Here is a 14,468-nt window from a genome sequence, read left to right as displayed (position 1 = left end):
AAAGCTGAAGCCAGTAAATCCAACATGAACTAGTTCGCTCTGTTTGTTCACTCCACGGTATGCGCGGTGCAGCAGATCCAGCGCTCCTCCCTTACCTGAAACTCCCCCTCCACTATTTGACGTGTCCGTCTGCGGGCGGTGCTCCGCCGCTTTCCCCCTCACTCTTGCCTACCTGCTGCTGAGTTTCAGCAGCATTACCGAGCTAACACGCAGATGTTCCAGTTCCTGCCTACAGCTTCTTGATCACACTAACCTGCAGTTCTCAGCTGAAGACTTTATATCGAGACTTTAACCTGAAGCGTGCCTGCGGCTCCACACAGAGGGAATGCATTTTTAATACCTGGCTCTGAAAGTAAAGCGACACAAGACAACACCTCTGCCGGGGGTCGGCATGGATGCTTTACGCGCTGCCCGTCTTTCGTCAGCCTGCAACAGGCCGTCCGTCGGGGGAGCTTTTCACGACGAAAACACACCCTTCGGGAAAGCTCAATTCCAGGTGCCCGTGAAAAAACAAGCCGTGAAGAGGCACCACCACAAACACAACCTGAAACACCGGTACGAGTTTCTGGAGACCCTCGGAAAAGGAACCTACGGCAAGGTGAAGAAGGCCAAGGAAAGGTCCGGTAGACTGGTAAGCATGGTGTTATTTTTCTTTTATTATTATTATTATTATTTTTAATCTGATCACATTTTACCTGCAGTCAGTCTCACGTCAGTCTTTGGACTGCTTGTCCCATCGGCCACCTGTTGTTTAGACAGCGAGCGCTATTTTTAGGTGACTGACTGTCTGCAAACAGGTAGAGCTCGCTTGGATTTGAATTTTCAAATAAAGGCGTGGAAACTCTACCGCAGAGCGTTCACTTTGAAAAAAGCAAAGTATTGCTGGATTGTAAGAAAAATAATATTGTTAATTTTTTATAAGGCGGATTGTAAAGTAATAAAGTTGAAAGTGCGCCTGCCATCTCTCCTGAGGTGTTTGTCTATTGGCTAAAGTTTGCCGAAGGGTTCAGTGTGTTTATTTATGGACTTTTCTTACGTTCACACTGGAATATACTGACCATGATCTAATAATTTCCTCCTCGCCAGCCCGCAGACTCTTTCTGATCTGCTTGATAAGCGCTTAAATTTGTCTTAAGCGCAAATGCAATTATGCAAGCATCTGCCCATGCTTCTTCATGGTGTATTCAGGTTAAACAGTGAGATCTGCTCCAGTTTGAGGTCATTATCATGGCGTTTCAACAGAAATTTATCACAAGGCATTTTATATAACCTCTATCTCTCTCTCTCTCTCTCTTTTTTTTTTTTTAAATTAGCCCATGTGAGGGCTGGGTAAGTTATTTTCCCCAGGAAGCAGTTTAGGTAACTTTCTTTTTGTTGGGTTTTTTTTCTGATAAAAGGAACAGGAGGGGGGGGGATGCGGGGGTTGCAATTGGGCTTCCAGGTAAATTCCAGCTCTCCATGGCCTAAGGGGAAATGCGAGGAATTTAAAACATTAGAAAGATAAGCCCTTAAAAGAGGCATAAAAAGGAGGGGGGGGTTTCCCCTTGATTATAAGATCTTGGATCTCTTTTATTTTTAGCTTCTAAATATTTTAGAAAGGAATGTGGAAGTGGGTTGATTGTGAGACCAGTTAAAAAATACTGTACGGGACTGGGTCAGGGTCATGTGGTACCACAAAACAAACCCTGACTCAACAACAACACTTAAAACCAATTTAAACAAACCCACATAATAAACTGGCACCTGAGTTTATTTTGGTGAACCTATTAAAATCTTTGTTCTCTCGATAAACGTGTGATTTGCTGCCTAATGGTTTGTTTACTTGCCGTGGCTTATCGAACATACCGGGAAACGGAAAGTGTGTTAAAATGATACAAATCAAAGCCCACATCTAGACTTTAAAATGAAAACTAAACGTTCCTGCTGTAGATACTTCGGCCTTTTCTTGGGAAGCCTGACTTGGCTGTTGTTTCATACTTTATCGGAAATGCCCTTTGTTAAAAGTCCTGCTTTTGTGAAAGTGGAGAAGTCAAGGAAGTAAGTGTTAGAATCCTTTTCCCCTTCCCTTTGCTGCTTACAGTAAACATGCAGTGATACAAGTTGAGCCGTGTCCACACACGCCCATTTCTGCTCTTTCACCGACTGGCTCTGCTGTTTTTATTAGAAATGAGTTGGTGTCTGGCAGCTTCCTGATGCTTCAAACCTACAATTTTTTTATTTTATTTTAAGTATCAAAATACTGATTAGCCCACATACGTGTTTTGAATCTCACACCCAACAAATGGCATTTAGCAGAGAAGCCTTTGCACGCCTGATTATTGACAACATAATGAACAGAGATGTGTCATTGACTCAGGGGAGTGACACAAAAACAAACAGTGGCTTCATCTTGCGTGCTGTGGCATTACAGCTGTTTCCATTGTCTAAGTGCAAAAGTCTGATTGCATAATCCACTGAGGTGGGGTAAGGTAGGTTGGGGGGTGGGGTGTCAACATACATCAGGATAGGGGTTGATCTGCCACTCGGTGCCTGACATGAATGCTGTTTGTGTATTCAGACGCCCCAGTTAAGTCCCTAGACTTGGTTTGCATCAGCTGTTAATTAATTCATTGTGCAAGAGAGTTCCCAGGGGCGTTTTTACTCATGCTCCACAGTTAAACTGGTTAAATACTTGTCTGTATGTCTGTGTAGGTTCTCAGTCATTCAGGTCATGACAGCCTTAAAAAAAAAAACCAGACTTCTTTAAGTTAAAGTCCATTTGCCTTCTTTTTGAGCTCCTAAGACTGCGTCTATACTTGCTTTATTTAGATAAAGTGACTCCGTATACCTGTAAACAAAGTGCCATTTACTGATTTCAGAGGCCGATACTCACCTGCGTGACTCATCTGTGTTGTCACATCAGCTGAGCATGGGATAAATATTCCAAGATGGTCTGAAGAGCTGATCTAAGGATCTTAAGAAATCCTTAAACATGCTTTTTTTATATCATGATTTATTGTTTCCCTGGAATAAAAATAAATAAAAAGGATATTAATGATATCAAATCTGTCCCAAAATGTAGTTTTTAAACTTCTGGATCGACCCATGATTTTGTGCATACCTGATTAAAACCTGATTAAAACTCTACAAAGCTTCACTAAGCCTACATTTTAACAGGGCTGTCTGGTGCAAATGGCCAGGGGGATAATGGTGGCTCATGAGTTGTGTGTGTTGTGCAGAAATGTGGTTTGAGTCTTTGCTGTGAAATGTGAAAGATTTCAGCCCCTCTGTGCTTATTACGTGGAGCAGACTGTCTGTAACAGAGATTGCACACACACAGATAACCTCACAAGGATGTGAACTCGTCATGAGTGTGAGTTCAGGCCTGTCTGACAGCTACGCAAACAAATGCAGGAAACCTCCATTCTCAGAGTCAGGAAACGGGCCCGGGTGGAGGGAATACGGGGGTTTATTTGCAAGAGCATCCACGCCAGACAGTGACTCACGACGGGGAGACAGGTCACGCGTTGACACGGATATGACAAGTCGCTGCTTTACTCATTTTCCTGTCTCTGGAACCTCGAGGGTTAGAAATGAGGACACCCCACCGCCTGCACCATCTGGTGCCTCACAGCACCTCTTCAACCTTGGGGTGGACTGATGACGCACTCGGCGCACAGAGGAATCCCAAGCATCTGCGCTTCCAATGGGCAACAGAATGACATGAATACAGCTTGCCTGCGAGTTCAGACTGAGATGCTATTCACATTTAAATTTTTACTTCTGTGGGCCTCGCAGACCTAACGGCCAACTCTAGTTTTCTTTAAAACAGACAATACTTGACCCGGAGTTCAAAACGGCACAGGTTTCAGTTCAATGCTCATTGTTCCACTCGCAATCAAACAAGCAGTGGGAGGACGGCAATGTATGTTAACTAGAGGCTGATTTGTGGATTTTTTTTATTTTTTTTTTTAAACCATACTGCACTTAATAGACATGACTTATCTAGTATACCTCTGCTGATCATTGCATTAAGGTTTTGTTTGCTTTTTAATCAATAATTATGCAACTTTTGACCTGAATTTGATTTTAAAAAATGCCTTATTTGAGCAACATAACCAGTAAAGTTGGATAAAGTTGACGTGAATATTACTGTCACTGATTTTTTTTTTTTTCCCCAACTTGTGCACCTTGTGGTTTAGCATTTATTGAGTCTCCTACAGTCTCTTGTGTCCTTTTGAGTGTTAAAATTAGATTTGCTGAAACACCTCGAGGTCTAGACCATTAGAGTTGTCATTAGCATTAGAAGCTGGAGGGAGCTGGAGTACAGGCTCACTCGTTCCCTGTTTTGTCTCTATTCATGTAACCCCCTCCAGCAGACTTCTAACCCTTTTTACACAAGGAAGCCCATTAAAGTGGTTTAGACCTTACATGGGGGAAGAAAAAGTTTGATTCCCTGTTGGATGATTAATTATTCCATGAGCTCATTCTTACTTACCTCTCACTTTATTGATTTTTCTTTCTTAAAGGTTGCCGTAAAATCTATCAGAAAGGAGAAGATCAAGGATGAACAAGATCTGATTCACATTCGCAGAGAAATCGAGATCATGTCCTCGCTCTGTCATCCGCACGTCATCACCATATATGAAGGTACATTATTTCAAAAACAAAATGCTAATGACTATGTTTGGGTTTGACTTTAATCATTCTGTCCCACACACTACATACAAACGTGATATCTTGGGTGGGGGGAAGGAGTCTCTCTGTTTGAGATTCCGAGTTTTGTCACGCACGTCTTTGTGCTCAAGTCTGATGCAGAGTTACGTAAGTGGCAACTTCCTGCCGTAATCCGGCGCCGCTGATAATGCGCAGAGCCCCGTGTCTTCCAGCACCCCTCACGCCTGATGAGGTGGTCATCACTCAGCGTTTCTCCACTTCAGTGCACGTTTGTTTGCTGTATAGCTGTAATTGGTGTAAATTAGCGGTTGCACAGATAATGGACGTCTCTCACACAGCTCAAGTATTGCAAATGGTTTGAAGCGTTGAATTCAAAGGAGCTCTGCTCTTCTGTATTTCAGTATTTGAGAACAAGGACAAAATTGTGATTGTCATGGAGTATGCCAGCCGGGGGGATCTGTATGACTACATCTGTGACAAGAAAAGCATCCCCGAGCGGGAGGCCAGGCATTTCTTCAGGCAGATTGTGTCAGCTGTCCACTACTGTCATCAGGTAAGGCAGTTTTTCTCATATCGGATCTTCAACCTGCTGTTGTCTTAAGCCTAATGACACAGGGCTGCGCTCAGATTCACTGTTTTTCCAAGGCGCTGGCACCTCCAAAGTTACATAATGGGTATTATTCACTGTCAGCCTGGGGGAAAATGAACAGTTGGTCTGTACTGAGACCAAGTGAAGGCTAAAGGCCAGCAATCCCAACATGCACACGCATGGTCTCACAGTTTAATGAGGGTGTGAAGGAACAGAACACACACACACAGCAATCGGTTGTTCTAGCAAGCCCAGAGCTGTGCAATTACCACCATTCAGTGAACATTATATTTTATCATGGCTCTGCTTGGCAAAGCATTTATAAATAAACGTTTGCTAGACAGTATTTGCTGAGTGACCTGCCCTTTCATATTACTGTGTTAACCACCTGTCCTTTACCTCTTTACAGAGGTCTGATGTCTCGTTAAACATTTATTTATCCACGTTATTCAACAGAGAAAGGCCATCTGTTATATCACCTACATTTGGCACAGCGACAAATTCCAAAGTTTCTTCATGATGGCATTTTAACAATAAATGAACGCCACGCTACACAAAGAATGTGTTCGTTGCTACAGCAAGTGCTCATATGTAAGGAGCAGTAGCTGACCTGCTTTTTTTTTTTGTAAGTGAAGCAAATGCAAACTTGAGTCAAAGGCATGCCCCCCTACAGAGCACAGCACAATGAGGCACTGCTGACGTACCAGAGAGGTCTTCTGTTAGAGAATAATGTGGTGTAACCCAGTAAAGCAAATCCTTTCTACGTAATGCAGACAACTCCCAGTAAACCGATCCCTAACAGCATGCATGAAACAAAGCTGAAGGAAAAAAACAAACAAACAAAAATAAATCCTTTTTCCTCTTAGAACGGAATCGTACACCGGGACCTGAAACTGGAGAACATTTTACTGGATGACAACGGCAATGTTAAGGTATGCACGTGGATTGAAATCAATAGCCTGCGTTACGCATTTTATAACTAACAGTGATGCGCTGTAACTGAAGAACTTCAATGGGAAAATACGCTTCACATCACATCTTTTGTTCTCACAGATTGCAGACTTTGGGCTGTCGAACCTCTACCACGGTGACGAGTTACTTCAGACTTTTTGCGGCAGTCCTTTATATGCCTCCCCGGAGATTGTCAACGGGCGTCCGTACCATGGCCCAGAGGTGGACACTTGGTCTCTTGGGGTGCTTTTGTACACGCTGGTTCACGGAACCATGCCATTTGACGGGAACAACCACAAGATGCTAGTGCAGCAGATCAGCACCGGAGACTACCGGAAACCAAACAAACCCTCTGGTAAGTTTTTAAAACGGATTTTTCCTCAGTGAAGCTAAATTATATTTTAGCTTTTATAGGAGTCTTGATTTTTCCCATTTCTTTCCATCAGATGCATGTGGACTCATCCGCTGGATGCTGATGGTGAATCCTGACCGCCGAGCTACAATAGAGGAGATTGCCGGTCACTGGTGGCTCAACTGGGGCTATCCGCAGCCGTTACTGTGTGAGAGAAGGAGCAGTCATGTGGAGCAGACCTCTGCCCCAGTATCTCCGTCAACATCACAGCCTGCTGGGCTGGCCGGTGTTGCTAGTTGGCTGCGTCGTACATCCAGGCCTTTACTGGAGAATGGCTCCAAGATGCGCTGCCTGCTCCGCACGCAGGGCAGTGCAGGGGATGTAGTCCGACAACGGTCCCTGCGAAGGTCACATAAGGAGAATAACATCACCCAGGCAGTTCACGAGGGTAGCACAGACACTCGGCCCTCCAAGGGTATTCTGAAGAGGCGTAACAGTGTGAAACAGAAGTCGATAAGCGAAACATCAACTGTCAGTTTAGTGGAGCCACAAAAAATCTTGGACTTGTCTGCACCAGGTAAAGCACCTTCAGCTGCACAGCTGCCTCGCAAAGGTATCCTAAAGAAGCCTGCTGAGCAAGAGTCGGGGTATTACTCATCATCTCCAGAGAACAGTGACTCTGGCTTGGTAACGCAAACGAAAGAGTGCCCTTCAGCACCCTACAGGAAGGGCATCCTCAAGCGTAATGGAAAGTTCTCCTCTGGTGGGTTACATGAGTTTGGGTCTTTGGACCAGCTGGCGACATCTCTGCCTCATGGAGGTGGCCGATCAAGACCAAGCGGAGCCATCAGCGAAGATAGCATTTTATCTTCAGAGTCCTTTGATCAGCTGGATCTACCAGACCACGTGAGGCCAGCAATGCAAATGGATAAACCAGCCAAGGCGAGCATGAGAGGCTGCGTTTCTGCTGATAACCTTCTGGACATCCAAGAAGACAGAATTCTGTCCGATGGGCTGTTGAGGTCCTGGGACTGTTACAAGTCTGGAGTGGCTGACAGTGCCTTTTCGATTTCAGACTGTGATAACGTCACAGAGGCTTACAAACAGGCCATGGTCATAAGAAGCTCCAATGCAAGCTGAAGACCAGTAATAAGGGACAAGATGCTGGCTAAAGAATTAGTGGTCATCCTGAATTTTGAAGTGACTTTAACAATATTGTGGTCATGAAAGCCAAAGTGCGTTGTGTGAAAATACCAGAACACTGTAAGGTGATCATTTTGGCAGAATTCAGGAATTAATACAGTACCAAAAAAAGGGAGAAGACTGATTGTATTTGAGATGGTCGATTTGATTTAACCGAAACTAAAATAAGGAAATGCAATTACGCAAAGGAAATGTTACATAGTGCAATTTGACTTTCATCAAACAGTCTCAGGAGAAGAGAGCTTGAACTCTGGTTTTCATTGTTAGAGGTTGCTAGTCAATTAATTCACAATGAAACCAAAAGCACTTCAGAGACAGAAATTCGGGAGACATTTTTAATACAGTTACAGTAGATCTGATTGAATGTAGCTGGTTTGTGTCCGAGTTACAGCAGCAGAATACTCTGCATTGTGGTTTATTGTCAACAAGAAAGTTTGAGAAAGTTCAATGAGTGTTATTTGGATTCTAGCTTCGTAATCTTCTGTCAACATGATGTTTGTCTAGGATGATGACGGCAATAGCAAACAGTTTCGATGTTGGAATGAGTTTTGTTTATGGGTAAGGTAACATTTCACAGATGCCAAAGAGCAGATTTGGAAAACCTTGGCGCTAAAAATCCCCAGCAAAATGTGCCAAGTTTTGATGTTTGAAACAGGGACTACTGACTTTTTTTTTTTTTTTTTTTTTATATATATAAATGTTTTTCCTGAAATGACTTGTTCTGTGTTTGGATAATGACTTGAATAATAATAGTGACCCTATGAATTACTGGCCTAACCAGTCGAACCTGCCTTTGCTTGCTAGCTTGCGCTGATACAAGTGCACAAATAGCCTTTGAGTCTACATACACGTGTGGGAGTTTTACAAAAACAGGTGGGGCCCAGTTATTTTATTTTTTGTTTTGTTTTGTTTTGAAAATCAACAGTATGAAGTTCCCCAACTAATTACTATTTGTTTTGGGGGTTTTTTATGAAGTTGAATCATCGGTTATGGAACAGCGTAGTATTTTATAAGGCCAGATAACACCAGTTAAAAATAGCGCTGCCAAAAAGTAGTCACTGAATCAAAACTAGAGTTCAAATTAAAATCATAAATGCAGGTATTGATCCTTAATTAAGCTTGACCAGATATTTTCGTAGCTACCTGGCTCTGTCTTGCTTTATGAAATACTCCTGGTATTCAGCTACATCAGCATGTATGTTTGATTTTAATTTGGATGCTAAGCCAGTGCCTGGAATAGCACTTTCAGGCCACTGAAACCTGATAAATACACCATTTATGTATCAGTGTCATGTAACAAGAGTTGCACAAAGCCATTGATGCAAGCTGCAGAACCATGTTGTTCAGAAACATGGTTCTGATGAAGGAGGCTCATCAGGAATTGAAAGCCTGTTCATTTGCAAAAGATACTTTTTATTTTTTTTATTGAAAGTTTTTTTTCTTAATTTCTGGAATCTGATGGATTGTATTAAGATGAAGGTAAAACTCATTCTCACATAATGATCTTTGATTTTCATGTGTGACAAGGAAAATATTGTTTGTAGGATGTTTGTTTTGTTTTTTGCTTTTATAAAATAATTTAATGTGTTTGTTGTAATGTGGGCATTTCATTGTTTTTGTTTCTCCCTTTCCCTTATCCCATATATTTCAGGTTTAATTTAAACCATGTCTGCCAAAGTTACTGGCTTATCATTTGTGTGACTGTTCTGCTGTGTTGTCCTTGCTGGGATGAGGAAGTCAATAAAAAAACGACAACAAACAACTCATTTGCTGGCCAGTGTTGTTAATGGCCTTCATACAGATATTGCATTGGCGTATAACAGGATTCATTTGCATTCAGCACAGCCCGAACCGCAGACAGACTTCAGTTTAAACTTAACAGAACCACCATCACTAGTATTAGATTTGCAAAAAGTAACAATTAAAATGTGCAAACACTGCTGGCAGGATTGGGTGCAATTTAATTCTCACTGTCACAGCAGGTTTTTATGTAGATCAAGGGATAAAACTGCTTACGCGATTCCAGAAAACAACACTCTTAAACAAAGCATGCACAAAAAAATAATCTTAATCAAAGAGCCACGTAGATGAATTTCTTCCATCTTATCTGGCCTTCTCGTTTCATTTCCTGGCAGTAAACTTTTCAAGGCAGGGAGGAGTGTTTTAGTTTGATTTCCTCTGGTGGGGATGTCGGTGTCAGTACAACATCCTGAATGTCAGCAGGGGTGTAACTGCTCCCTGATCCGTGTTCCTTTGGCTTGCAAACCATATCCTGAAAACTGGAGGGCAGGCTGAGCTCTAACACAATCCTGAGCTGGTCATAGCAGAGGAGCAGGGCGTTCTGTTCGGGGCCACGTTTCACATAGAAACAATGAATTTGTCAGCGGTGACAAGGCCGCACATATAATCATGGATATGTTTTAAGATGCTTTTTAAACAGTGGTTTGTTTGCAGCAGTTCTCAGGCTGTTTGATCAAAGACGACAAATACACCCATCGCTGTTGACGAAAGGGCAAAGTCAAAAGAGATACTGCCTGAAACTCAGTCAGTTAAACATTAGCCTTACCTGATCAGCGGCCAAAAGGTCGGCCAAAAACGTTATCACTGAATCTGCAGACACGCCAGCGTCCAGCAGCTTTAGCTTCTGCGTGGCGATGCTCACGCAGGCACACGTTACAGTGGAGGGCGGGAAGACTGAAAACCTGCATTCTGATAATTAAAAACGTTTTATTACTTTCGTGTCTTCTATTAATAATGAGCACTTTGTCCACACAATATTGAGAAAGAAAATAGATGGTAGACAGATGGTCGCCACCATGCTCGACACACCCTGACAGATGAACCTAAAAGCTTAAAACAGACACTTCCCAGAACAGGATAATATGATATCCTAATTGCTTGAAGCAGGAGAAATGGTGAGACAAAAACTCAGCCATTCAGTTCTTGCTTTACACCCTTAGAGTGGGTTAAAATGTCTTATTTTTATGGGGCTGAAAATGTGTAACAGCTGCCTGAAAGAGCAGCAACTAACTGTATCCCTGTGACCTGCAGCCTCGGGCAGTATTGCAGATAGAGATAGGTGGGAACTCGGCCAGCTGAATAGCTGGATGCAGGTCTTTCATAGCAGACAATGCAGGATTACACAAACTCTGCTCTCACTATCCAAAATGAACTGCTGACACATCGTAATCATGGTTGGGGCTGTTTGATGCCCACTGTTCACGGCTTAAATAGTCCCTTGATGATCATGAAGTAAAAAGTCTTATCACGGATTGTTTTACAGGGGGGTGTAAATGAGATGATTTCATTACATTACAAGATTTTTTTTGTTAAAATGTATTTTCCATTAGTTGTCTGCCTTAAATTGAACACTAAATTGACTGATATTGTCTTTCATTTGGGGATACCATTTCATGTTTAGGTAACTCAGTTATGCAACGTACCCATGGCAGCCAGAGCGATGTAGGTGTGAACATGCCTGCGCATGTTCTGAAGGTGGGGAGGTCGGACAAAGGGGAGAGCGTGAAGAATTGGCTCCAGGAAGTCAGAGGGGACCACGGAGGCCAGACACCACTCTAACCTTGACACCACTGCCAGCTCCCAGTGCTGCAACACACACACACACACACACACACACACACACATTCCTTGAAACCAGTCCACCATCAAAATCCCACAGCAGGAACGCTCATTCAGATCAGCCAACGAGTGCTGGTCACCCTAACCCCTCAGTCAAACCCCCGTGTCCTGAACAGTGTGCATGCCTGCAAGCCTTTGGTCAAAAAAATGATTGTGAAAAGGGAACATTTCCGGCTTCCTACCTACAAAGATCTTCTAAAATGGCCTTGATAAAATTGTGCCCTTAGAAATCGTACCAATAAGTGTCTCTACTTAGTCTTCAATGAATATTACAACTGTTGTTCCTTTTCAGATGGAATAAAAGTATTGAAAGGTGTGTCCACGATCCATCTGCAGTTGCCCAATGTCATATCATTGAGGCCTAAACCACAGTTTGAGAAGCACTGCTTTGGTCAAAGTATGCATTTCTGTCAAGTTTATAAATGTCCTCTCATGAAATTCATGACAAAAGCAAAGCTACAAGACTGTCATTACGCCGTCTGATTTTCATTTGACCACCAGGATATTTGAGGTTCATGGGAATGTAGCTGGCCTTTCTGGATGCGGCCAAAACAGGAAAACTATCCACAGATTAAGAAGCAACAGTGTTGATTTTGGGGATTATCGTGAGATCCATGGAAAACAAGTATTACAGATTCCACTTTTAAAAGAGACAAACTGGAGGCTCAGTTAAATCATGAGGTCGCTTTGAATATTTGCAATAAATGCAACAGAAAGAGGGGTCACAGTGGGGTGGTTTGCAACACCGCCTCACTGCAAGAAGGTCCTGGGTTTAAATCCAGCCTCCCTGTGTATACTTGGGATGTACCAGTAATGATCTGTTAAATAAAATAAGTATAATCCCTTCACAATTTCTTTTATTAGAAGCCTAAAGAGGTTTTAAAAAAGTGCTTTAAGAGAAGCATAAAAAGCATCAAGGATGTCAAATAAATACATTTTATTTTAGTGGGAAAAGCAGATTCATTTATTCACTTATTATGTGGGATCCCTCAGACTTATGCGACCAAACTTAATTGTGCATTTGATTATTACTTTTATTTATTTATTTATAACCCAGACTTGGTCAGTGGTGGTAGTTTTTCTGTGCTGTTTGGGGGGAGATAAACATCAAGGATATTAGCTCCTTTATAATAGTTAATGCCTTTACCAGAATGTCTGAGACTGAAATGGAGTTTTCTGTGTAGACACAAAGCTTGCTGGCAGTCAGGGGGATCGTTTCTCTCATTTTGGAGGCCAGGAACATACAAACTGCCCCTAACAGCTGCAGGTTGGTCTTCTCAACTGCAAAACGGCTCAGGTAACAGTCCAGGTAACGCATCGCCTGTGGAAACACCTCCTCCTCGCATTTCTGCTCCTCACACACCTGTCAGACAGAAATCTGGTTTATTTCACCTGAACTAGGTGGAAAATTACACTGTGACTGATGAGTGTATACCTGAAACATCCACACAGCTAGTATCCTTCTCATGTACGGCTGGACTTCTGTCTGCACCCCGTCAAAGGGGGAGGTCACCCGGCTGGTCTCCTCAAAGGCCCGCAGGTTGTGTAGCACTCTGAGATCACCGGTCATAGCGTGGTCCCTGCTCGCCCGGGGGACCACAGCCTGCTCTGTTTCACTAACATTTCCCATCTCCGGATCAACTCTGAAGCCCTCCATTTCCAGGCACATCCAGTTCAGTGAAGGAGCATCAATAAACCGTTTAGCTAGCGTTAGCTTCGGTCCGTTATGGCGGCCATTCCTCTTTTAGCTAGCTGTCCAGTAGCTGCTGACATAACGCCATTTTCAGCCAATATTTTTTCTTTAATTTTCTTTAAGAGTATTAATTTCAAACTGAACTGAATTTTATTTTAGCCCACAAAAAATAAACAAAAATTAAAGCTGAATATTTTCCAGCTTATTTGCATTTTGTCTTCTTCTTGTCTTCCTTGCCATTTTAAATGCATATACATTTACTAAAAATTAAAAATATTTTTGGAATTTTTTTCCCCTGGAAATCTCGAAGACCTCTAAACAAAAATCCACCCATATCTCATAGCCTTATTTAGGAACTTTCTTTTTTGTTTATTTTTGTTCTGTGCCATTCAGCAAATTTGATACCAAGTAAATACAGGTCTAGTATTGTCGATACCAACACTTTCTGCCTATAAAGGCAGCTTATAGAGGACAGCGCTGTGTCAGGATTTATGAGATGAGTCATCATTAACTTACAAATACTGAACACATTTTAATGATCACTAAACCACTGTAATATTTACTTTACAAAATCAACCTTTCAATTTTTTATGTATTTTGAAACTAGGTTTTTTGGAGACCTTGAATATAAATGTGCCTAGCTGTCTCTAAAGCAGTTTGGGTCAACTTCTGTAGTTGGCATTTAGTTCAACTATATTCAAGCCAATTCTCACTCAAACTCACTCAACAACTACATCTCAGACTCTACCGGTTTAGCAAGCATGCTAAATATTAAAGTTTATGACAGCAGTTAGAAAAAGACTGAACACGTATGGCTTATTTGAAAGGGTTCTCACAAGAAAGTCTTTTCTCTCTAAAAAGTTGCACCTGAGAAAACAAGACTTCTGGAACAGTGTCCTTTAGATAAACAGGAGCAAAGTTGAGATGTTTTGGTCATGTTGCACAGCACTATGTTTGGTGAAAACCAAGCACAGCGTACCGGTATAAACACAGTGGTGGAGGGCACCTTGCATTGTGTCCACAATAAACTCCTCTGATTGCTAAAGCTTGACTGAAATTAGTTCTGCAACAGGACAACAAACCCAAGCACAACAGCAAATCTAGACTGCTCAAAAAAGTCAAAGAAGCATTTTTTTTTTTTAGTCAGACTAAAGCATCGAGTCAGGTAAACCTCTGAGATATTGATCTGGTTAGTTAAGTTGCAGAGGGCGTTGTTAATCAGTTTCAGCTGCTTTGTGTTTCAGGGAATTAACAAAGGCAAAGGTTAAAATATCAATACTACAGTCTAAATATCAGGAGAGCAAATCAATGAGACAAGCGGGGTCCTTTCTTGTCTTTTGAAACTTCCTTCCAGGAGACAGGAAGTTATTCTAAGAGAGCTTGAC

General features: G+C 42.2%; 2 protein-coding genes across 3 annotated transcripts; one reads left to right on the top strand and one right to left on the bottom strand.

Moving 5' to 3' along the window:
• The first annotated feature begins 158 nt into the window (after nucleotides 1–158).
• Nucleotides 159–9,510, top strand: nuak2 (NUAK family, SNF1-like kinase, 2). Its single transcript, XM_085274039.1, has 6 exons — nucleotides 159–631; nucleotides 4,509–4,629; nucleotides 5,058–5,209; nucleotides 6,112–6,177; nucleotides 6,299–6,551; nucleotides 6,643–9,510. The coding sequence occupies exons 1-6, from the start codon at nucleotides 392–394 to the stop codon at nucleotides 7,686–7,688; spliced, it is 1,878 nt and encodes a 625-aa protein (XP_085130165.1). The 5' UTR covers nucleotides 159–391; the 3' UTR covers nucleotides 7,689–9,510.
• Nucleotides 9,505–13,372, bottom strand: ccnd3 (cyclin D3). Of its 2 annotated transcripts, none has more exons than XM_085274041.1 (5): nucleotides 12,826–13,370; nucleotides 12,538–12,753; nucleotides 11,195–11,357; nucleotides 10,318–10,460; nucleotides 9,505–10,092 (listed from the first exon to the last, which is right to left on the bottom strand). In XM_085274041.1, the coding sequence occupies exons 1-5, from the start codon at nucleotides 13,057–13,059 to the stop codon at nucleotides 9,895–9,897; spliced, it is 954 nt and encodes a 317-aa protein (XP_085130167.1). In that variant the 5' UTR covers nucleotides 13,060–13,370; the 3' UTR covers nucleotides 9,505–9,894. The 2 variants fall into 2 exon arrangements, with proteins under 2 accessions (XP_085130167.1, XP_085130168.1); XM_085274042.1 differs by having other exon boundaries at nucleotides 9,950–10,249; nucleotides 12,826–13,372.
• Between the last annotated feature and the right edge of the window lie 1,096 nt (nucleotides 13,373–14,468).

This window comes from Mchenga conophoros, linkage group LG5 (genome assembly GCF_057382185.1).
Source record: "Mchenga conophoros isolate Kocher_MC1m ecotype Shallow Benthic linkage group LG5, M_conophoros_male_GT1.1, whole genome shotgun sequence".
In the NCBI taxonomy this organism is placed as follows: Eukaryota; Metazoa; Chordata; class Actinopteri; order Cichliformes; family Cichlidae; genus Mchenga; species Mchenga conophoros.
This window is presented reverse-complemented; position numbering and strand designations above follow the sequence as displayed.

Bases quoted from the DNA above. Each gene is read 5' to 3' on its own strand.
- nuak2 (XM_085274039.1), top strand. From the start codon at position 392: ATGGATGCTTTACGCGCTGCCCGTCTTTCGTCAGCCTGCAACAGGCCG. The intron at 632-4,508 runs GTAAGCATGGTG...TCTTTCTTAAAG, and splicing joins AGGAAAGGTCCGGTAGACTG to GTTGCCGTAAAATCTATCAG. The intron at 6,178-6,298 runs GTATGCACGTGG...TTGTTCTCACAG, and splicing joins ATGACAACGGCAATGTTAAG to ATTGCAGACTTTGGGCTGTC.
- ccnd3 (XM_085274041.1), bottom strand. From the start codon at position 13,059: ATGTGCCTGGAAATGGAGGGCTTCAGAGTTGATCCGGAGATGGGAAAT. The intron at 12,754-12,825 runs GTATACACTCAT...TCTGTCTGACAG, and splicing joins TAGCTGTGTGGATGTTTCAG to GTGTGTGAGGAGCAGAAATG. The intron at 11,358-12,537 runs GTAAAGGCATTA...TGTGTGTTGCAG, and splicing joins TTTCAGTCTCAGACATTCTG to CACTGGGAGCTGGCAGTGGT.